General features: G+C 42.4%; 1 protein-coding gene across 2 annotated transcripts in view; it reads right to left on the bottom strand.

The window, feature by feature from the left end:
* ttyh2 (tweety family member 2) overlaps nucleotides 1-22,188 on the bottom strand; it is a 62,929-nt gene continuing 40,741 nt past the window's right edge. The window contains exons 5-15 of one of the 2 annotated variants that reach the window (XM_019270185.2): nucleotides 21,283-21,378; nucleotides 15,347-15,419; nucleotides 11,746-11,815; nucleotides 11,544-11,599; nucleotides 7,377-7,469; nucleotides 7,166-7,258; nucleotides 6,630-6,772; nucleotides 4,484-4,669; nucleotides 4,315-4,393; nucleotides 2,672-2,698; nucleotides 1-769 (exon numbers count right to left, since the gene is read on the bottom strand). In XM_019270185.2, the coding sequence (XP_019125730.1) occupies nucleotides 689-769; nucleotides 2,672-2,698; nucleotides 4,315-4,393; nucleotides 4,484-4,669; nucleotides 6,630-6,772; nucleotides 7,166-7,258; nucleotides 7,377-7,469; nucleotides 11,544-11,599; nucleotides 11,746-11,815; nucleotides 15,347-15,419; nucleotides 21,283-21,378 (997 nt within the window). In that variant the 3' untranslated portion in view covers nucleotides 1-688. The remainder of the gene's footprint in view (nucleotides 770-2,671; nucleotides 2,699-4,314; nucleotides 4,394-4,483; nucleotides 4,670-6,629; nucleotides 6,773-7,165; nucleotides 7,259-7,376; nucleotides 7,470-11,543; nucleotides 11,600-11,745; nucleotides 11,816-15,346; nucleotides 15,420-21,282; nucleotides 21,379-22,188) is intronic. The other variant, XM_019270187.2, reaches the window with a different exon arrangement.

Genomic DNA, 22,188 nt, shown 5'->3' on the forward strand with positions numbered 1-22,188 from the left:
ATATATATATATATATAAAAAAAAATGGCACATTGTCTTTAAACAAAAATAAACCACACTCAGAATGAGAGAACAGTCTGTTATTGTACAACGTATATATACACAGAAGCCGTGTGTCTCAAGGTAGGAGATTTAGAAACATAAAGCTTCAGCTGTACGCATGTCTCTGTGTGAATATAAATAACGGATACCTCCAGTCTGTGTGCTGCCAGTGCTGGGTTTGTGCTTCACAAATATCAAGCATGAAGCACGATAATATAGCATGTTTACATCAGCTGTCATGTTCACATCTTTCCTCTTTGAATTTTGGGGAGGGAAATAAATCTCGTTGAGCAGGAGAGACAATTATTTTATTGTGAACACATTGCTAGGGAGAAATGAATCTGCAAAATTGCTTTAATCATCTGTTCCAACACACCTTTCTTCAACACAATGTATTAAGAGCAGGTTAAGTTCGACAACACGCGTCAGAAATATTTAGCAAGTTTCCCCCCTCCCTCCCCACAAATGACAGAAAAGTGTGATTAATCATTTATGAGAGTACGACACACGCAGAGAACAGTACTGAGACTGCAGTCCTGGACTAACGAGGTGTTACACACTGTCCTCTGTGATGCTGTGACTACACACATTCTTTGTGTGTGTGTGTGTGTGATGTTGGTTCCCTCCTCTGGACAGATAAAGAAGTCTATGCTTGGAAGTCGTTCCCAAACTGTCTTCTCTGTTCCTCGGTCATGGACAGATAGGTGGCCCTCATGCTGGGGGAGTACTGCGGAGGAAAAAAAGGTAAACACACACAGGGAGAATATTACAAGCTTGATTCTGATGTTTTCACAGGTATGGACTGAGCCTATTCATCAGGTAAAAAAAGAAAGAGAATGTCACAGGAGTTTAAAGGAATAGTCCGTGTGTGGGATTTGAAGGTGGTTCTTTAAAGATTGAAGCTCGGCAGAGGACGACCCGGAGAATGTTGCACAAATAAATCACTAAATACGCGACTTGAAGTTCAGTTTATGTCAGATTTCTTCTGGAAAAGATGGATAAAGAAATATCTTCCTACAACTACAGGATGGCAAAAATGGTCCAACATCAAACGCAACTTCGCACTAGGAGGAGAAAAAACGTGAAGAGAGTCCAAACTGACTTTGCTCCTTGCACTCTGCACACATTTTTAGATTTTACTGATCCAGAGTGATGGTTTTGAGACTCGAGACATAAGTAAGGGCTGGTATTATAGGTGTCAAAATATATATATATATATATACAGCTTGTGCACATGTTCTCTGGGTCACTATCATTTCCAGTAATTGGCACATCGGGGGTGGCAGGATTCTGATAAAGAGGGCGAGTTAGACTACAAAGAGTTTCTATTGTCTCGTCTAGTTTAGTTTCGTTACATTACGCCAAGTTAAGTTGTTTGTTCTTCTTTTATCAAACACTATAGGATGCATCTGACTCATACCTAGATTTTTTTGGATTGAATGGGTCACATTAAGAGCCTGCTTTAGCCTCTTAGCGACCTTTTTTTAATTGACGGCTCGGTACAGCTTGCATCGACATCACTATTACAAACTAGTGCTTCAACATGAAAGCTGGACCCTCGAGATGGTTAGCAGGTAGTCGTTCTGTGGTAACTAAGTAAGGTAAGTCGGGTTCAAGTATCTCAAATTAGTACTTAAGTACAGCACTTAGAGTAAATGCACCAACCAGGCAACCAGCAGAGACTCGCTCTAACTGTTTCCCCCTGTTTCCAATCTTTATGATAATCTACTTGGGACATTTGGTTTCAGATGCTGTGATCCAGAAGTTGTTACCAACCCGTTTTCATCCCCTGACCTCCACACCCACCCGCACACACAGTCCCTCATCAGCCTACTTTTTATTTATTTATAACTGCCCTTCACACCTGGCACCACACTGCGTGCTTTCTACCCATTTTCGTCAGTATTCCTGCCTGACCCTTTGTACTCTCGCCTGTCTGGTTATAACTCTGTGGACTCGTTCCAACTGAATACCCTGCTTTCTGAGTATCTTTTTCTGTCGTTACAAGCGAGGTGGATGGTGCCGCAGGCGTGTCTTGATACATTTTCACGTGATTTTTTTGGGTCGGCATTGGAATTCATTGTAATTGCCGCAAAGAAGCAAGCCACAGACTTTTAAGAACCACCTTCAAGCCTATGGGCGCAGAGTTTTATGCTCAAAAGACAGATTTTCTGCAGAGTATTCCTTTAACTCGCTTACAAAATCGGCTCAGGGCAAACAAATCAATCCATTACTTGAAGTTAGACATTAAGAAGAACTCTAAATCTGTCAGTCCTCTGGTAAAATAAATTCTATAGCGCTACATCGGGTAATTAACACCTTGTAGCAGTACTATAGAAATGAATGACTGGAGTAATACTGCATGCACAGGGAGGATAACTGTGAGAGAATCCAGGGATGTAAACGACAGTACCACCCTGTGAACACCAGGGGCAGACAAACCCTCACTAACCCCAATACAGACTGTCTGGAATGAGGACAAGTTGTGAGTTAAAGAAGCCATGCCAAACAGGGAAGAACTGCACAGGAAACCAAACGAAGTGATGTGAGGCAGGAAAGACGGAGATGCAACAAAGGTAAAGTGAGGAGGAGGAGGAGTTAATCCTGAGGAAGAGTTGAAAAGACTTACTCGGTTTCTATACTGCTGAGAGTATATCTCCAAAAGTTGATTAAAAAAAAAAAGAAGAAGAAGGAGGAAATATAGAAATGAAAGATACAAACAAACAAACATACACGTGACAAACGAACAAACAAAAAATATATAAAAGAAGCTGTTAGCCGCAGACTACTGCATGGTGCTGTACAGGTGTAGTCATGAGGGAGAATTGAATTAAACATCACTTGCTGGTATTAATTAGGAAAGAAGTCATAAGGCAAAGTACATCACAATTTTTAACGTGAGACTGAAGGTTAATGAGAAGGACGACATAAACAAAAGCTTTCTTCTTCATCTACAAACTGTACTTATCAAATCACATTTATGTGGAAGTGAAACCTAGGACAGTGAAATAATATGCAGAAATAAAATATATTGATCACAGCATTGTCTCTCTGAACGACCCTTTAAAAATATGGTTACAAAACACCGATCTGAAATCGATGAAACACCCGCAGAACGCCTTTAAAATTCTGCGTTTCATAACACACATTGTGCAGCATATCATCGGGAGGCTGTGCCCTAATGAAAATTTAATCTAAAATGTTTCTATTTTTATCTCCCGCGATGTACAGTAACAGGAGACAAGTGGCCCAGCGGGGAGCGGATTCAACGAGGAATAAAAAACCTCTAGTGTCAACAGTGAGCGACTTTAAGGCCTGTGTCACTCCCCACGTGGGAATTTGGCCTGAGAGAAGCTAAATGATGTTCAGTCCACCATTAAATATTAACTACATTACTTCTCCTCTCCTTGCTTTGGTTACTGTACAGTAACATCAGCCTCCTGTATTACGGAGGGCGGAGGAAGGCACGGTGTGTGAGAGTATCTTAAATACTTTTAAGAAAAAACATCTGGGTGATATAAAAGGTGAAAATTTATGACCTGATTCCAAAAAAAGTTGAGACGCTGTGTGTAATGTAATTAAAAATGCGATGATTTAGGTAAATAAAATAATGTTTCTCGGTGCACGGTTGCATGAAATTTAGAGATTTCATCATTAAAAGATTCACAAAAATCTGAAAAGAAATCTCTGCACATAACAGAGTCTGACCCTTCGTCCCTTCAGGCTATAGCACATTACGAAATGGGCTCTGGAATACTTAAGTAAACCTTGGCCTGTCTGCAGTCCAGACCTGTCTCCGGGTTGAAAATGTGTGGTGCATTACGAGGCACGAAATACGACAACAGAGACACACCGGGCGACTGAAATCATATATCAAGCAAGAATGGGAAAGAATTTCACTTGCAAAACTTCCAACAGTAACTCTCTCCTAGTTTCCCAAACGCTCGCTGAAAGAAAATATGATGTAACCCAGTGGTAAACACGGCCGTGTCCCGAGTTTTTTTGAATATGCTTCAGGCATTAACTTCAGATTGGTTGTATTTTTACATAATAAAGTGCACTGGTTTGAATAGTATATTGTCCTTGTACCATATACAATTGAGCAAACGTCAAAAAGGATTTGGAAGTCCTTGCGTCTTTTGCGTCTCAACCTTTTTGGAATCAGGGTTGTTATAATAAAACTATTTCCTGTGCTTCAAAGGCTAAATCTGTTTGTTAGCACAGAGGGAAGTGACATCATAGGAAGGTCTTGGCCTCTGGGACCCAACGCACCGAAGGGGGTGGAGAGCCTCGTCCGATCAGAGGCACGTTCTCGTACCGTGGATTTCCCCCGAACAGAGCTGTCTGGTTCCTGAGAAAAGAGCGAAAGAAGCGAAAGGAGGATTGTGAATATGACGTGAAATTCTGAGACTTCTCTTGCTGATGTCTTCCGCTCACTCACATGTACTCTGACATGGGGGCGTTGGAGACAGCCGGGGCGGGCGGGTGTAGGCTGCTCTGGCTGCCCATGCTGCTGCTGTAGCTGCAGAAGCTGTGCATGTTGGTGAGGTTGGGGTTCTGGGAGCCTATCCTCCTCGCCCGCGGGTTGAACGGGTCCTCCTCGTCGATGTCGTCGTAATCTCGCTCCCTGGAGAAACATCAAGAGGAGACGGATGATTGGCTTAGACCAGAGCTTTTTAAAACGTGAAGCGAAAGGGACAACAGGACGTTTGTTATTGTGGTTTGGCCCACAGCGGCACACAGCTCATGAGACAACTGAGATATTTAAACTACTCTGAGTATATATAACTTCAGATTCAGTGTGACTATTACACAATATTATCTCAATATCCATGAATCTGCTTTGAAATCATCAGGTTTCTACAAGAAGTACCAAAAACTGCAGTTTCTCAAATGGCCATTCGAGGCTGGCTACAGAACAAGTCTCCACAGCCAGACGTCATTTAACCCGCCTCAGGTCCACCGATGATCCACGGCCAGTGCTACCACACAGCTGACATAATGCATACGCTCTCCAGTCTTTATACTGTCAGTGGTTTTTGGATGTACGTCACTATCAAAGTAATCCAGCGATACTTTTCTGTACATCAGCAGGTACATCGCAAACCGGAACTGCTAACAGCTAATTCTTCTTATTATATTATATATATATAGATTTATATTTTAAATATTTAAATGGTGCCAATTAGCCATAAAGTCAACAATTGTGCACTAAAAAAACACAGGGCTCAACTTGCAGCCTTCAGCTTAACTCACTGAATCTATTTACACTTCCACTTTATACATGTAGTATTGCTTGTGCAATACATAAGTGAAATCTTCCACGCATGCATACTGTCTCTCAAAGACTAAATTCTTCATAACGTTTTAGATTTACATACTGTATAGTTCACTGTTACTTTGCTTTTATTTTACTGTTACTGGTTTGTGTATATAGTGTTAAAAAGGATATCTTATAAGTGTACAGTGTTAAAGTTTTTCTTGGGATTTTACTATCCAACCTCTGAAGTGTTCAAATGTTTTTTCTTGCTATTACTTACTGTCTAACTTACCGTTTGGGAGCTGCTGTAACGAACACAATTTCCCCACGGGGATTAATAAAGTATTTCTGATTCTGATTTACGTCTCCTGAAATTCCAAAATTTAGAGCATGATGATCCCAGGAGAAGAAGTAGAACAGAATAATAATAAAAGGAGCGACTCCATTAATATTAACTTTCTTCGTGCTGGAGTATCAATAATTTCTTGACGTTTGCCATGCCCTGATTTAAACTTAAATTAGACTTTGAATGTTTTCGTCCTTGTACGGGGTTTAACATCGATGCTGACAGACAGAAAGACGTCATATGTTTTCTGTTATGTTAGGACTGCTGAACAGACACGTGATCCACCATGGGCCGGCACTTCACCACCCTTTTTTTTTTTAGTTGTTGACAGATTCACTGCATGGTAATCCATCTGTGAGCAGGGACTCCTCCTTAGCGCTGCTTTCTAGGAAGCTCAGACCTCTGAGATTCAGCAGCCAGCCTCTGATGAGGACTCACAAGGCTCTACTGTCAGGAAATCAAACCCCAGAAAACACACATGGACACGGCAATGAAACTGGGTGAGAAGCTTTTTCCAAAACAGCCCCTGCTTTACACCTGCATACTGTGCATGATGATGTACGTGAGAAATAAAAGGCGATAAATGAATTCATTGTGATGGATTACCTTTCTTAAAGCTAGTCTGCACTCTCTGGGTGTTATTTTTCATTGTTTACTGAAATAGGTCAAAAACAATGAAAGCCTGAAGGACAGGAAATCCATCTGAAAGTATAGTATACGTCGGTAATATAAATAAATGTATTTGAAAGGGTTAAAACATGCAGAATCAGTCGTATGGTCTGTTGGATGGATGAACGCTGATGTTTAAAAGCACACAGTAAACACAGATTAATTAGCTGCCACCTTGAACTCGCACAAATAAATTTGCACTCGTATATTAACATGTACAACACATGCACTGGCTGGTTCATACAGTGCGTGAAGCTGCAAAGAGGTGAGGAAATGAGGACGCTCAGGCAGGCAGGCAGAGAACGTACTGACCTGCAGGCAATTTGTCTCCATGCCCTGGGAATGGCGCACAGCATGACAGTGAAGGCACAGGCTGCCAAGGTGGAGAAGAGGCAGAGGTAGAGCACGCCCTCCACCCCGTCGTAGCACACCCCCACCATCGCATCCAGGTAGTCCTAAAGAGGTCAAACACAGTAATAAAAAAACAGGCAGACACACAAACCGTCTGCTCGCAGACTCTTTAACTGTCACATTTGGATGAATGAAAAAAGCACTCAGAGCGCCGGAGCGCGTCGTCTCCGGGAAGACATATACTTCACTCGTGTCGTGCACATTTCAGTGGGATGCTCGACATGAATCGCATTAACTGCACTGCAGTCGCTGTACGAGTTAACACAATCCGGGGAAAGTGGATCTGGTTAAATTTCAAATTCTTTCTGTTGTGCCTCGTTCTGCTTCTCCTTCTCGTTTCACTTTCAGTTTGATGCTGAAATCCTGCGCGGCCACTTACTCTCCCCGTTGACCTAGTTGTGCTGCTGTGATGCCAATTAAGGATGCAGTGAACGAACCTTGTTGAGCCCCCTGCAGTCCAACAGGGCGGTCAGCTGGTGCAGACTGGCCTCTGATGAGTTCAGCACATGCTGGATCCCCAGTAGGTCTCTCTGCGGAGAGGTCAACACATAGTATCACTGGAAAATAGTAGTAAAATCCTTCTAATGCTGCTCCTAAAATAGCTTTAGACTACAGCGTGCAAGTCTTGGCGTTTGTGTGCATGTGTACCTCAGCTGTAGGGAACAGAGGCACAGCGAACTGCAGCAGACCCTGGATCTGGATCTGCATGGTGGTCAGGGACCTCTGGAAGATGGTTAGAGGCTGCAAACAAAGAAAGTGTTTTCAGAGCCGCCGCACATGATGAAAGAGCCACCATACAGCGACGAAAAGTAAAGTGCCTCGAGGCTGTTTGTTTCTAAACGAATATGCAGACTCCGTGTCCTTCTGCAAATGTGGAAGAAAGCATAACAGCCTTCATAATAGATTACGTTTGTTGGATTATTTCAAATGAGACAAATTACAGAGTGGGCCAGACTTAGTCTTGAATGCTAATGAGAAAGAAATCTAATAAAAACAGACATTTGTCACAAAGTTAACATGTACAAAGGAACACAGAAGCAAACACAAGCCCTGATGCTAACCAAGCCCATGTAAATGAAAAGTGAAAATGAACGTGGATAGATGTGGTTCTTGTTGAGAACCGGTTCTGTGTGTTTCAATTCCATGTAATCGTTTGGCAGTTTATCTAACGATTCTCTTCTCGATTCCAGCAAGCACGACTAATTACGCCACGTAACTTGCACAAGTTTGGCACGTGCAGTGCAATCAGTAGTAAACAATGGCACCCACTCGGTTCAAACGCTCCAAAGTTTGGCTGCGTTTTACCAAAACAGACGGCAACAGCTCGACTTGCAATCATTGCAAAGTGGAGATAACAGCGTCGGGAGGGAACACGACGAACATGCAGAAACATTTGCACACACAACATGCAATATTTTTACATGAATGTCGTGTTTTTGACACGCTTCGGACTGGAGATGAATCTCAACCTAGCAGCAGCGGCAGCAGCCAGGCTATGAACACCACTGTGGTTACTACAGAAAGTAAATAACACACTGCCTACCATGTTAGCGCCATGTGCTTCTTGCCACAGTTACACATCGTTACTAGGCTGTGGGCCACTTTGGACCTCGCTGTTGGTTTTGTAAGGTCGTGATACTTCTAGCTAAACAAAGCTGATGCTGATCAAACTGCTTGTTCTCCTTTTTTCCCAAATGAGAATTGATAAAGAATCGAATCGATAAAGAATCGAACCGATAAAGAATCGAATCGACAAAGAATCGAATCGTTAAGCAGAATCGATAATGGAATCGGAATCGTAAAAATCTTATGTGGCGGTGGCAATAATGAACGATTCACATTTAATTTGAGGGAAAAAAGGGGTTTATCCGATACGTGCGACAGATATAAAAGTAGTCCTCCGTGTCTTCCTCTTCCACGCCGGCCCCCAGAAAGTCATTTTGCCATTTTGACATGAAACAGTAGGTAAACACAGGTGTTACCAGTGATGCTAATTAAGGTTCAGCTCCATTCAGGTCAAACAGAGTCAGTCATGTTGGCAGTATCATAACATAACACCTACGCAGGTCTTTATCTGAGGGATTTTCTAAATAAACCCTCGGTTATTAAGATGTTTGAGCATCAGGATTGATTTTTTAATTACATGAAGACTCGTAGGTCAGCTCAGGCTTAGGCAAACGCTTATTCACTAGCTGGAGTTTGTCGGCACTGCCTTGATTAGTTTTTATTTTTAAATCTATGTTATATTATAAGACAGATTTCAGTCTTAACTAATCTTGGTTAAATATATGACCACGTCACGGCTTTGCAAGTCAGTTAACCAACAGTCTGTATTCTTTTATTGTGATCATGTAGGTGTATGATCCCACCAACAGGGGGCAAAGTAAACCTCCACATTCAGCACAACATGATAATCACATCCTACCTGCAAGACCTTCCGCCCCATGCCTCTTTTTTAATTCACATGCAAGCACAGCCATAAATGAGTTCATCTGCCACATCTCCAAAGTAAAATTATATCTTCACAGTCAGCCAGCCTAACAAGAGTAGTCTGTTATCCCCCTCAGCCCCCGGCCCGAGGCACCAATGTTAAATTGAAACAGGATACGGTCAATTACCATCCCTAAATGTAATTGCTTTCCTTTGATCTGACTTTTCTTTTTTTTTTCCGGATCTGCATGACTGTCCGTGGTCAAACTGCTCTCCTGCTGCACAATCCAAATGGCCTGATCAGATTTGGCTTTTTTTTATTTTATTTTAGCCTGGCTGAGCTCGTTCTGAGCCAAATAAAGTAGGACATGGTAAGTGGATGGAGATGGAGAGGGTAAGAAAAAGAGAAGAGATGATAAGAATAGAAAAAGAGCTGTGGAAAGAAGCAGGAGTTGACACAGGAGTGATGCCCAGAGCGATGAAATACAAGGGCACGGAGGGTAGTACCACGGGGCGCTGCTGTGTTTCAGGCTGAGAATTCACGAGAGACATTAGAGAAGGAGAGCCAGAGCTTGTATGTTTGCCAGTCAGTGTGAATTCCTGTATCTGGCAGCTCTCTTGTGAACTTTGCACCTGTTGGGTATCTTGTGTGGCAGAGAAAAGAGTGCTGACTTTGTTTACCAGGCAGGGTGACGGTTGTCTGCCCTCTGCTGCTGTGCTCTTGTTATCCTCAGGGCATGTCTACGAGAGCCAGATAATAAGATCTGAGCTGCGCTGGGCCAGAGCTTGCAGAAATTGACTTCACCGCTGACTGATGTCAGAAGTGAAGTCAGTGATGTGACCCACAATCCCTACTCTCTGAAGAGTAACCTCAGAGTAACCTCAGGAGAGAGGAATACTTAATCTGGTCTGTAATTTTGATACCTGTGTCTTGTTTGGCAGAGAATGAAGAAACACAAAGAGCAAGAGAAAGAAAAAAAAATAATGACCGCAGCCTTGAGGAACAGTTGTGAGGTGAAGTTAGTTAGGTTAAGGCAAGGCTTGAGGAGCAGAGAAAATCGACTCTCCATCAAGCACCGACTCAGTGAATTACAGGTCAAAAGATGCCTTGACGAATAGTTTAAAAGTGGACAGAAGTTTAATTATGTTTAAAGTTTGAAACAGCATTTAAATGACATTATTTCAATAGGTAGAGTGGACCTGCTCCACATGTAAGTATAGTCAAACATCAGCGTAGGGGTTGCAGGGAATAAGAATAATTTATTTAGAGAAAAGAAAAAGATCCTTTTTTATGAGGTAGCTGAACTTTATTTCATCTTGCCACAACGGTTCAGGCAATGAATGATTTAAAGCTCGGTATGACCAAGCGGCAACCTCTGTGGCTGTAGTAGTACCAAAAACTGCAGTTCCTCTAACGTCCACTTGAGGCTGGCTACAGAAGGGGTTCATCTCCATAAGCTCCCATGTTCAAATGTCCAACTTCACAGCAGAAATAAACATGTTTACAGCCTGGTACAAAAAACAGTTTTGGTCTCTGTAGCTAATTTCCCCGTTTATGACAACTGTACTGAGGGTGAATTTCTATTTAACTCACCCAATTAAATTATATTAAGGCTTAAAGTTATGCAGAATTAACAGCATAGTCGCACTGATTGGCAGTTAGGTGCCGTTACAGGTGGCTTGTTTGAGCACCCAGGCGTCATTCGGTCCGCCTTACACCGAAAATCCACCGGGCCCATCCGTGGCACGTTGCGTGAGCGTCACGTATTTGGTCCGTCCTGCACTGAAGCGAGAGTTTAGCCCGCCAGACTTTGTTTACCTGCTCAGATTTGTCCATTTTCACGGTGTATGTTCTTTTAAACATGCTTCTACATGTGTAAATATGGACCACGATGAAGCCGGAGCCAAAATTTTTGGGTTAAGTCTACGGGTGATCCACGTATTTGCCAAACAGAGTAGTTAGTGTAGATGCTGCTATATCAGTTTTATAAGTATTTCTGATTTCCTCGATTCATGGATGTTTTTCGCTCTTTATTAAACACTGTATTTAACAGTTTGATTTATTTCGCTAAATACAAAAGCAATTGTATAATCCCCATAGTACGGTATTGTATAGGCTCAGTCTTAGTCCTTTGTTTACATATTTTGTTGGCCTTAAATCTATCAAATTTAAGTCTAAACGTGCCGTGTACTGCAATCACCAGTAAAATGTCCACTGTGTTTTGGTTGTAGGATGTTAACTCCCTCCAAATTGCAGGAAGAAATGTTGAATTATTGGACTAAATTTAAATCCTGCTTTACACGTAGACATCTTATGACCTGCAAATCACCACTGCAAGGTCACATCAGGCAACAGTCAGTAGGGGTTCGGCTTATTTTTCCTACCTGCTGGAAAGGGTTGGAGAGAGTCTGGTTACAGTAAAGGTAGTAATGAACAATATCTGCGGGGAAAAAACAAAGCAACCAATTAAATATATTTCCAAACATCATTTTTTATGTCAATTAGTGTCACGGCCACAGCTTTACGCTCTCATAATTACAACTCTATTAATGCAACATTATTCATATTATTCACAGTGAAACTCACCAGTACCAATTATACCCTTTGTCTGGCTCAGGAGGTACTTGTCGGGGGACACGCAGAAGTCACTCGTGCCCTGAAATAAAACAAGAGATGTGTGAGAGCGGCGGGCGGGAAAACAAAGAGCGAAGAACGAATAGTTCTCGAAATGAGGAAAAAAACATAGAAATTCATACAGAAGCATTCAGAGAAGGAATAAATTAGTGTCAGATGCTAAGTACCTGTCATTAATAGTTCATTAACACATTAACAAGTCTTTCTGACAAGGCTGAATAATAATGACGACTATCACCTTTGTCACTTTTTGACACTAAAGGAACAATAAAAAGCTCTTATAATCCTCTTTAACACGTCTAGACACGAATACTTTTCAGTCCCTGTCACCCCGAGAACAATTCGTCTCCACCACACGGAGCTAACAAGACACCTGCATTGGCGAAATAACAAAAAAGTGAGGAGCGGTGGTCTTCTTTGACCTGCGCTGTCTGAATGCTAAATGTCTCCCCCGGGCTCAGGACAAACACACTCCGTGCAGCTTAACCTCCTCTTGGGGATGCGCTAATGAGCCTCGGGGCACAGATGAGATAAAGCGAGCCGAGTTCTCTTTGGCTGGTTTGTTAGAAATTGAAGGACGCAGAGGAGCTTTGCAAATACACGAGAAAGTTTGTCCTGGAAGGGAAATGATGATTCTCTGTGAATGCAGAGCTCTGATTACCTGCTGTCTGTAATTAAGAGCCCCTGCGATGGAGTGCAGTCGTTATGCATTCATTTATTATGAACCAAGGTGCTAATGTAACTGTAGTCTACACACACAATGAAGATTCCCATTCAGACACACAAACATCTGCAGCCAGTCGAGCGTCTGACAGATTGTAGCCAGGCACAAAGATCCTGAGAAAGACAAACAAATACACCGTCCATGTACTGGTTTGTTGTTCCTCTGGATGTCTCACATCATTAGAGCATAAGCAACAAACGTGTTCTCATTTAAAGTGGGACGAGGCAAACGAGTTCAGGCCTCAGTCGGTCAGTTCGTTCGAAAGCGTTTCAGTCCAAACGTTTTCAGGTGGCAGCAGCACATCTGGGCTATGTGACGGATAAGTGGCTTACACACAAGTCCCCGAATGGTGCTCCAGTTTCCCTCAACAGTCCAAAACCATTAAAGCCAGTTTTCTTTTTTCTTTTCTGGAAAGTTGCCCACAGGTGTAAATGTCGATTTATTTTAGCAATGGACGGATGATCTTGTCAAGCGTTTGCTGCAGTCTGCAGCCGGTGAAAGACCGCAGAAATAACAGAAAGGAAAAAGGGAAAATGGATGACTGGTGTTTATATTACACGTCACGTCAAGCGAGAGTTTAAACCATTGCTGAAAAATTTGAGCTTGAAGCAAAATCTATCAAAATAATTCAAAACATGACATTTATGGATTTTGGGTCTTAAAATATTGGTGGGGACAAAAAAGACAATTCTGGAGACGTCTCCTCAGGCTCTGTTTTTTTCCCCTCAACATTCACATATGATTGAACGACCAAAGAATTGACAGCCCGATAAGAGTATTGTGTGTAATGGCTAGAAATGGGTTTATTATTCAGAGCAGTGCAGACTGTACTGAGTCACAGAGTACACATGAAGTGTGTGTTGCCCCAGCTTCTTCCCTGAGTGCAAACAATCCCTACATATTAAAAGAAACACGCAGACATGCAAATGTCTCATGCACAGCCTTTTGTATCCATAGCCCGAGCAATTATCTGGCCTCGTTAAGCCGGGGCCGATGTTTGCTCTCAAGCTGAGAAAAAGGCCGAACGGATGACAACCATACAGTCCAGTAAGGGTCAGGGTCTCAGCCCAACACCGCGTGACAGACAGGTTAAATAACGGGCCAATGTAAATGCCACGATTTTGTAACACACACACACTGAGAGTCACTCAATGTGGGGGTGATTTCTGTGAAACGATTGCTATAAAGCCAGGTCATTCATCAAATGGAGAACCAAAGGAGGATTTTAAATAACTTTGGCCCGGAGTGAAATAACTTACTGGTCAGAATGTGCTGAAATCTGGTTCGGATCCAATGATTTGAATGACAGTCCGACCATTTTTTTAGGTCAACCAAGGTCTAGATTTTCCCTTGACACAACAGTTGATAAAACCAGAAAGAATGGATTTTCTTTTCCCCAACCTCCCCAAGCAGCAACTTCCATGGCTGTGAAGTAAAGCCTGCAGTTCCTCAAACGTCCACTTGAGGCTGGCTACAGACTCAGTCTCCATGGATGCTTTAATTAAGCGTTAAAGGGCCAAACTCTCTAATTTTTACCGAACGTTAATGAATATTCCCCAGAGAGAGAACTCTTTGGTAGCCCCATTTCTTTTCCAGTAGCAGGATCTTTTCCACCTGCACACAACATGCTGTAACCCAGTGTGGCAGACTAACTGAATTGTAAATCATCATGTTTATTGAACAGTTCTGTATTGACCTTTCTATGCTTGCAGGATCTTGGACTCCACCATCAATCCAACAAATGTAGACCACAGAGAGCTCGTACCCGCAGAGGAGGTATTAAAATGGTAGATGAAAAACAGAAGATGAAACCAGAGACTCATGCCTTGTAACTGATCGCACCCCCTGCTGCTTTCTACCCCGCGCTCATTATCTCCAACTTAAATTCACACATGTTCGGCAATCCTCCGCAGCCTCCAGTCAAAACACGACATCCGACAACAAACCTGAGAAAAATAGCACGAGCGCCCGAGGCAGGTGAGTCAGGCGGCGGCGCTCACTCATTTGATATTCATCCTTTCAAATGTATCTCTCTCTCTCTCTCTCTCTCGTCGCGTATCGCTCTAAATTCGTAACCTCGAGGTCATTTTTGTGTGTGGGATCATAATAAAGTTAAACACTGAAATTATACACCCATTCGGCGCGACGGGCTTTTAACGCAATTGGATTCCTGGATTCGTCATAATCCTTGACTTTGGATGAAGCTATTCAGTCTCGTATAATGATGCTGACAAGGTCTGGATTTTAGATTTTGTCCTTTTGTTGATCTATTTTCGGTGGTGCACTGCTTGACAGCAGAGATCAGAAGCGTCTGAGGTGACAGAAAGACGAACCAGAGATCAGAGGAATTTGAGATTGGGCAGTGAGAATGTTCATTTTTTAGATGACACGGCGTGGCTGTAATGTTTCTATGCTATGATACATTTCACTGAGAATAAAAATTGCTCTCAGTAGATGCTAGAAAGATCTTCGATTTGCAGCTTATATGTGTAATAAGTTGGATGAGAGGACTTGCAGCTGCATCTTATGTTCCCGTGATGTGATCTGACACTTGTTTCCCATCGGACCGAACTGACACGCTGCAGATTTTCTTAGATGCATTCACACACAAATGCAGGTACATGCACATAAGCACACGTGCAGCGGTGTATAATCATGTCTTCTCCCTTAGCCTCACACACAGAAAGATTTCGAGTGCAGTGCACGCTTAGTTATGGCAATTTATCACCACTGTCAGGCATGACAAGAATTGATTGCAGACCAGTTTATACTAGTTTATATTGGGATAAGCCAGCGAGCGAAAGGGGGCGAGAAAACAAAGCAGCTCACCACAGCGGTGGCAAGGTCAGCTCCCAGGGAAGTCCAGCTCAAGACCAGCGTCAGCACTCCAAACACCATCATCCTACAGGGAGGGGGGGGGGACACAAAGCAACAGCAATGTCAGAGTGCAGCTCGGTACAAAAAAATCATTGAATTAAATGAAGTGAAGCCTCAGCAACCGAGAGGAGGTGAAGTAAAGACATCTGTTCTGTGCTGAAACACAAAGATTAATGATTTACATGACCCACTTTGCAGCGAGTTCCTTTCAGTAACTATTTCAGAGTGTGCGCCTCGGGTTTGTGATTTAAACCTGCATTCATCTGTTTTTTGGCCACTAGGTGGCATCATCATTTTAAGTTTTTGTTTGCAAACACGTGTATTTACAGATATTTATTTACTTATTCCAACATTTACTCTCTTATAGCTCTATTTTGCTCTCCACCAACACAAAAATATTGTTCTTGTAGCCATTCTTGGTGCAGAGTGTGTAGCAAATAGTTGTTTTATTGAACCTTTTTATTGAAAAAAGCTGCCTGGTGCTGCCAAAAAGGGCAACGACGAGAGCGGTAATAGGAAAATTACATGTCAAGATAACATGTCAAAAGAAGCTATAAAACTCCAGAGGATAGAGGAAAACTGCAGCCACGTGATCCGATTTTAATATAAAAACATGTATTTCCAAACATATATATCATGCTGTAAGAAGCACAACAAGATCTATAATATATACGGATTACAAATGCGCAGATGAGCTCAAAAGTAAAGGGGAAAAAAAAGTGGAATTTCATGTCAGCATCCTACACAGTTATTTTCAGTGTTATTTTCATAACAGCCTCTGCTATTGAAAGGAAACAGCGTGAGCCCCAAGGACCAGAAGTGGTGATCTCATTGGCCTGTCATTAACAGAAAAAGTCAGAGGTCATGTTATTTCTGTGGGAGTTGATTCTGCAGCCTTGCAACATACAGCTGCAGCACTGCGGCTTTATGAACCGAGGAACCGAGCATCAGAGCATATCCGCTCTACTGGCCTACATTCAATTACAGCCCCCTGGGTGGATGGGGCTGCTCCCTGCACCCATGAGGACTACAAAGAATGTGGTTTTTGTTTTACACTGGGCTCCCTCCCTGATGATCTCATAGGATCAGAAAATGACATCAGAGGCACGTGATAATGAACGGAGAGAGAGATGTCTGTGCATGTACAATGAAATATCGGAACACTGGTCCTAGATCAGCTCTCAATTGGCAAAATAAGCTCCCGCTGACGTGACAATCGTGTTTCCTTTCCCTAGTTTGAATATAATTTGGGTATGCATGTCCAGGTCCCATCCATCTTTCAACGCTCTGCAGCTTTCTAATTCACAATGTGCTGAAGAGATACTAAGCTCCCAAACATTTAACTCGCAAGCCACCACTTGTCCGCACTCATTCTTCCTTTATCTCTTTCTTCCAAGTTGTTTACTCTCTCTATTCCCTCACCCCTCTCTCTCTCTGCCATATCTCTTCTCTGCCTTCTGCCTCCCCCTTTTTTTATCAGTTTTTCACTCGTGTAGTCTGTCTCCTTCCTTCTCAGATACAGAGGCCCACACAAGAACTGACACTCGGCGAGGAAACAGATAGGCGAGAGAACAAGGCCTTATCTTGATTTAAAATATGGAGAGCAAAAGTCGCTCTACTGTCTTACTGGTTCAGTGTGGTCTACCACAGTAATGTCTGCATGTATTTGTATGTGGTTACATGGGAAATCGCTCTTCTGAGAACCAAACACAAGTGCCCTGAATGTTTCTGCGCATTGCTTTTACAATTATAATTTTGTGCGTCGACTACTTGTTTGTTTGCGTATGTACTGTATGTGCGCACATGCGATGTCTATGGTAGTGGGAAAGGCTTGCAGGATGATCAAAGCGGTACAGATGAAACAAAATTCTGTTTATTATTCCAACTTTTCTTCTTTTTATGTGAAATATTCAATACTTTCACCTCATTAGGCTTCCAAAAAAACCTTTCAAATAAAACAAACTAAGCGAGAAAAATCCCTCTCCGGTTGAACTGGTCACAGCTTATGTCCACACTGAAGCTCAGCGATGAGGGGCACAATCACACGGTGCTTTGTTTTCAAAGGTCATGAGCCAAAAAGCTTGGGAACCAGAGTCCCGTGTGCCTGCCAGGCCATGCCGATTTGACAGTGAGTTGCTTGTAGAGTTTGTGATCCTGGACTGCACAAGCTTCTTTAACTATCACACCGGGGGCAAACGGTAGAAAAGCCCGTCCTCGGTGTGCCGGCGTGTCACATCCAAGCCAGGCGAGACTGTACTCGGTTTTGTGCTCTGCTGGGCAAAGGATGTTCACTGAGCTACACAGAATAAGGAAGGGAAATCGGGTGTAAACCTGATGCAAAGCACATCAAGTGAAAAAGTCGCATAGGCCAGTGAGCAGGGCAAATGCCCACCAAGGATGGAGGAGGCCAAGTCACTCTGAATTAAATCAGCAGAGGAAGATTTTCTGCTTAACAGAGAAAGGGAAAGAAATCTTTCGGCTGTGAACTGCTGTCATATTTATACAAAAGATATGACGGCTCCATACATCATTTAATAAACCATTATTATACTGGATGTGTCAATTAAAACCAAGTGAAATACGAGTGATGTGACCCTCAAAGGAAGCATAGGAACATACCGCCAATGCCAATTAGCCTGTCAAAATAATAACATCGTTCTTTCAAGTTCTAATTTTAGCATCTTGGAAGCCATTGGGAATAATAAAAAATAAAAAAACAGAACACGCATCATTAAATTGTGTTTATATTTCTTAAGTTTCTCACAGATTGGGACTTTGACTTGTATGGAGATCAAGATAACACACATGGACTTTAGTGAATTAATGAGCGTTTGGCTCGTTTCTTAACAGCTCAGTCATTAATGGATTGTGTGCAGAACATACATCGCGTGGTAGACCTGTATCTCGCCTCAACTTTTCAAACTTTGAACAGCTGAAGTTTTTCTCATCTTGAGTCACATCCTGCCGTGATCTGGATTCGCAGAACCGTTGCCCTTCCTCTCCTGCTGACTCAGTGAATTACGTCACCTCCATACATAACTGCACATAGTACGCTCTGCTGTTTACACAGGGAACTTCAAAGGCTCGAGAACACTTCCCTGTGGCACACCACAAATACATTGGTCTAGGTCAGACGGGCCAATTCTGAATTGAATTGCTTCTTTGCAGAAAGACTTCATTGTAATGCAAAGTTTAATCATGTTTTACCTTGAACAAAATAAAAATGAACCATGTTTAATGTCACATGATCATTCTTCTGGTATCTCCTCAGTGGTAACGGATAAATCAAACACATATTTACGCTATGAAAGGAGCAACATCTCTCAATAACCTGGGTTTTATTTAGTTTATAATTTGCGTGTATGTTAAAAGAAACACGTCATGTCTTACGCTTACAGGTCACTGTTGACTTTTCAATATTCAAGCTAGACTGCAACAGCACAACCATTACGTTATGTATGACATATGTTAATCACGGCACGTTATGTAGAAAGACTAATTACATTTGTTGTCAGGTTGTTGTTGGCAGATGCGTTCATTAAAAGCATTTCCTCATTATGTTGATTAAAAACACCCTAGAAGTCTCTTGATTTTTATGTTAATTAGCTTTATTTATCTGCTTTCAAACTAAAAGCACCTTCCTGCATAAATTACAATACTTTTACTGAGGGAAGTGGATAATTGATCAGCGAGCTCAGCAAACTACACAGGTGGAAAACTAGTTGCTGAACTAAGCAGTCATTATAGAGTGTTATTCACTTGGTACTTTTGGACATTTGAGCTTACCTGAACAGCTCTGGTTTTACACACAGAGCTTTGATTACAACTTGCTCCAGGGCAGTAAATATATTCCTTCACTCTCCTTCAGTGCTGTGTTTTCTTTCATTATAATTTCAGCGCATCCCACTCATTTGCATTGTTTGTTTAAACGACAATTCCAATTCCCCTCGCTCGTGACAGCTCTAATCATTCCTGTCCTGCAGGGGGAGTTTCCTCTCTCTTATATTTTATTTATTCTTATAATCCTTAACACCGAGCCTGGAAACAGGCTCATGCTGTGTTTACGTCGTCGCGTTTAAAGGGTTAATTCACCCGATAGATGCTGCGTTATGTGCTGGATGTCAGTTTCTGAGATTTCTGCCACGCTGAACCTGGATGGAAAATGTGTTTTGTTTTTTGCGGAGGTGAAAAAAATTCAGCAGCAACATACAAAGACTGAAAGGAAATAAAAACAGCTGACAGTGAGGTGCACGGATATCTCCCCTTCTTTCACACGTGGGTGTATTTTCTTGTCTTTATCTGTTACTGGGTGTCATGCTAAAACCGAGTCAAGCACCAGCAAAAGCCCGTAGACCCCTCGGTGTATATAATCTGCTCTCAAAGGCCTCCAACCACTTCCACACTGCTGGAAGAGAGCATGCCTTGGGAGGGCTCTTGACACTGACTCATCTTGTGTGTGCTGAGGGGTGGGAGGATGAAGTGAGGGCTGTGGGGGTGGTGGTGGTGGTGGTGGGTTTGTGGTTAGTAGGGCAAGTTTAGTGCGGCTCACACCCTGAACTGACTGATTGAGAGAGACAGAGTAACGCTCGGCTAGATGAATGGAGGCCCGGGTGGATTTCATGCCCAGTGAAAGCTCCTTTACAGCAGGGAGAAAAATAAAAAATAAAATCATATTCCAGCGTTGATGGATACACTTAAGCTATAGATACTGTAAGGAGATTAAATGAAAGCACAGTACAGTGTTTATGCCACCTGTAATATCTTTCAGTGTAACATATTTTATGAAGTGCGGGAGTGTTTTTCATGCCACGATTCTGTCACGAAAACTTTCTTTCACCTCTCCGCCTCCTCGTAAAAAGAGCCAATCTTTATTTATTTTGTTTCCTTGTCACTCATGAAAGGTCAAGTCGATAAAATATTCATCCGAAAAGAGGCCTAAAAATACAAAGATGAATAATTAATGACATGCAAGAGTGTATCCGGAATACACGGTGTGTGTTTTTTTTGTGCCTTGTTATCGAATACACCTCGTGTCTGGAGGCATTTAAAAGCAGGTCGAGTGTTAAACTGGAATAACAATCATCAGGAAGTTATATTGTTGATAACATCGAATGGCTTTCGCTCTCATCTCTCTCTCCGCGAGCTCTCCGATCCGATTTTGTAGAGCAAAGCTATTGAGACGGCATCGCTCGGAGGCGAGTTCAACCCACTGCTGGCAATACTAAAAGGTACGACGGGACTATCAGGGCTGTGTTTGTACAAGGACGTGATCTAATACTTAAGATGCCTCGTTCGTTTGGAAGCGTGGCAACTCCAGCCTCCAGCTCTGCTTTGGCAGATCCTACCAGTTGTTCCTGTTTGGTATAAAAGATTCATGTAAAGCACAGCATGGGTCACGTTGCTCTCATCTTCACCAGGATAACAAAATGTGGATTAACTTGAGTTGTAACTTGCAGCAGCGGTGGTGGTAGAAACAAGCAGTTGGTCTTCTTACATGAGGTAAAGTAAATCCACCTGACATTAACTGCAAGATTAAATTAAGTTTGGTCTGCTTTTAGCCACAAGAACTTTACAGGGAATAATCTAATGTTTGATTTGTGAGAAACACAATGTGCACCTTCAGTTCCAACATCTGGACTGTAGCAGCTGCTGCTGTGGTGGCACTAATGTGACAAAAACAAAGAGGAATGTTTCCATGTTAGCTTTGATTTACTTAGTCATGTAATCTCCCAAATCCGCCCCTTCTCTCATGCATCCAGCCCCTGCCTCTTCCTTCATGTTGTGTGTGTGATATGCAAAATCACACATTAAAAAGCATTAAATGGAACAGATTGCCTCTTTTTCATTTAAAACAAAACAAAAAAAATAACATTTCTTAGTTGACTCACGTGGTGAGCAGCCAGCGAGACTGCTTGGCCAGCCCCAGACATGCCAGCAGGCAGATGATCAGGTCCACGATGAGGAGCAGCAGGTAGGTGAGCCACCTGCAGAGACAGACAGGAGGCAGAAAATTAAACCGCCGCTGGTGGACGCCTGTTTTGGCAAAGTGAGAAGTGTTGTTTTGTGCGGGAAGGGAATTTCCAGTTGCATGTACCCTGGGTCTTTTTTTATTAGTGTAATGTTTGCCCTCATTCAACTGTACTCCAGTTAATTGATCGCTTAGCTGCACCTATAAACAGCATTTATGTAATCATAGCATAGCAACAGTAACAAAGCACAGCAGGTCTGTCCAGTCAGGGATTTCTCAACATGCTGAAGCTTGTTGTCTTTTCAACTGCATACACAAAACTTAAAACGTAAAGGACTGGAGCATTTCCTACTAACACTGAAATCACAGAACCGTTGTTTCAACAATACTTAATGGTAAATATGTAAATTACTGTACTGGGTACAATGGTATCAAATCTGTGCAGGAAAAAAACAGAATTTTAAGGAATTCAAGCATTTTAACTTGTGGCACTTAGTGGTGTAGTTGCTGATTGCATCCCCTTTGCCTCACCCTCTTCTAGGCTGAGCTAGTGTTTGGTTTGTCTAATGGCTTAGCCCCCCTCCACTATTTGACCTGAGATTCTTCGTATCCACACCCCCGCCAGAACACTGAGATCCTCCAGTCAGCTACTACTGGTCGCCCCTAAAATAAAACTAAAAACCAAAGGTGACCAAGCCTTTGTGGCGGCGGCCCCTGGAATAACTTGCCCTGGCACATCCGACCTGCCGGATCATTTGAGGTTTTTAAATCGTCCCTGGCTTTTAACCAAACTTAAGTATCTTAGCATTTATCTTAACCTTTTGTA

This window comes from Larimichthys crocea, chromosome XVI (assembly GCF_000972845.2).
Source record: "Larimichthys crocea isolate SSNF chromosome XVI, L_crocea_2.0, whole genome shotgun sequence".
NCBI lineage: Eukaryota > Metazoa > Chordata > Actinopteri > Sciaenidae > Larimichthys > Larimichthys crocea.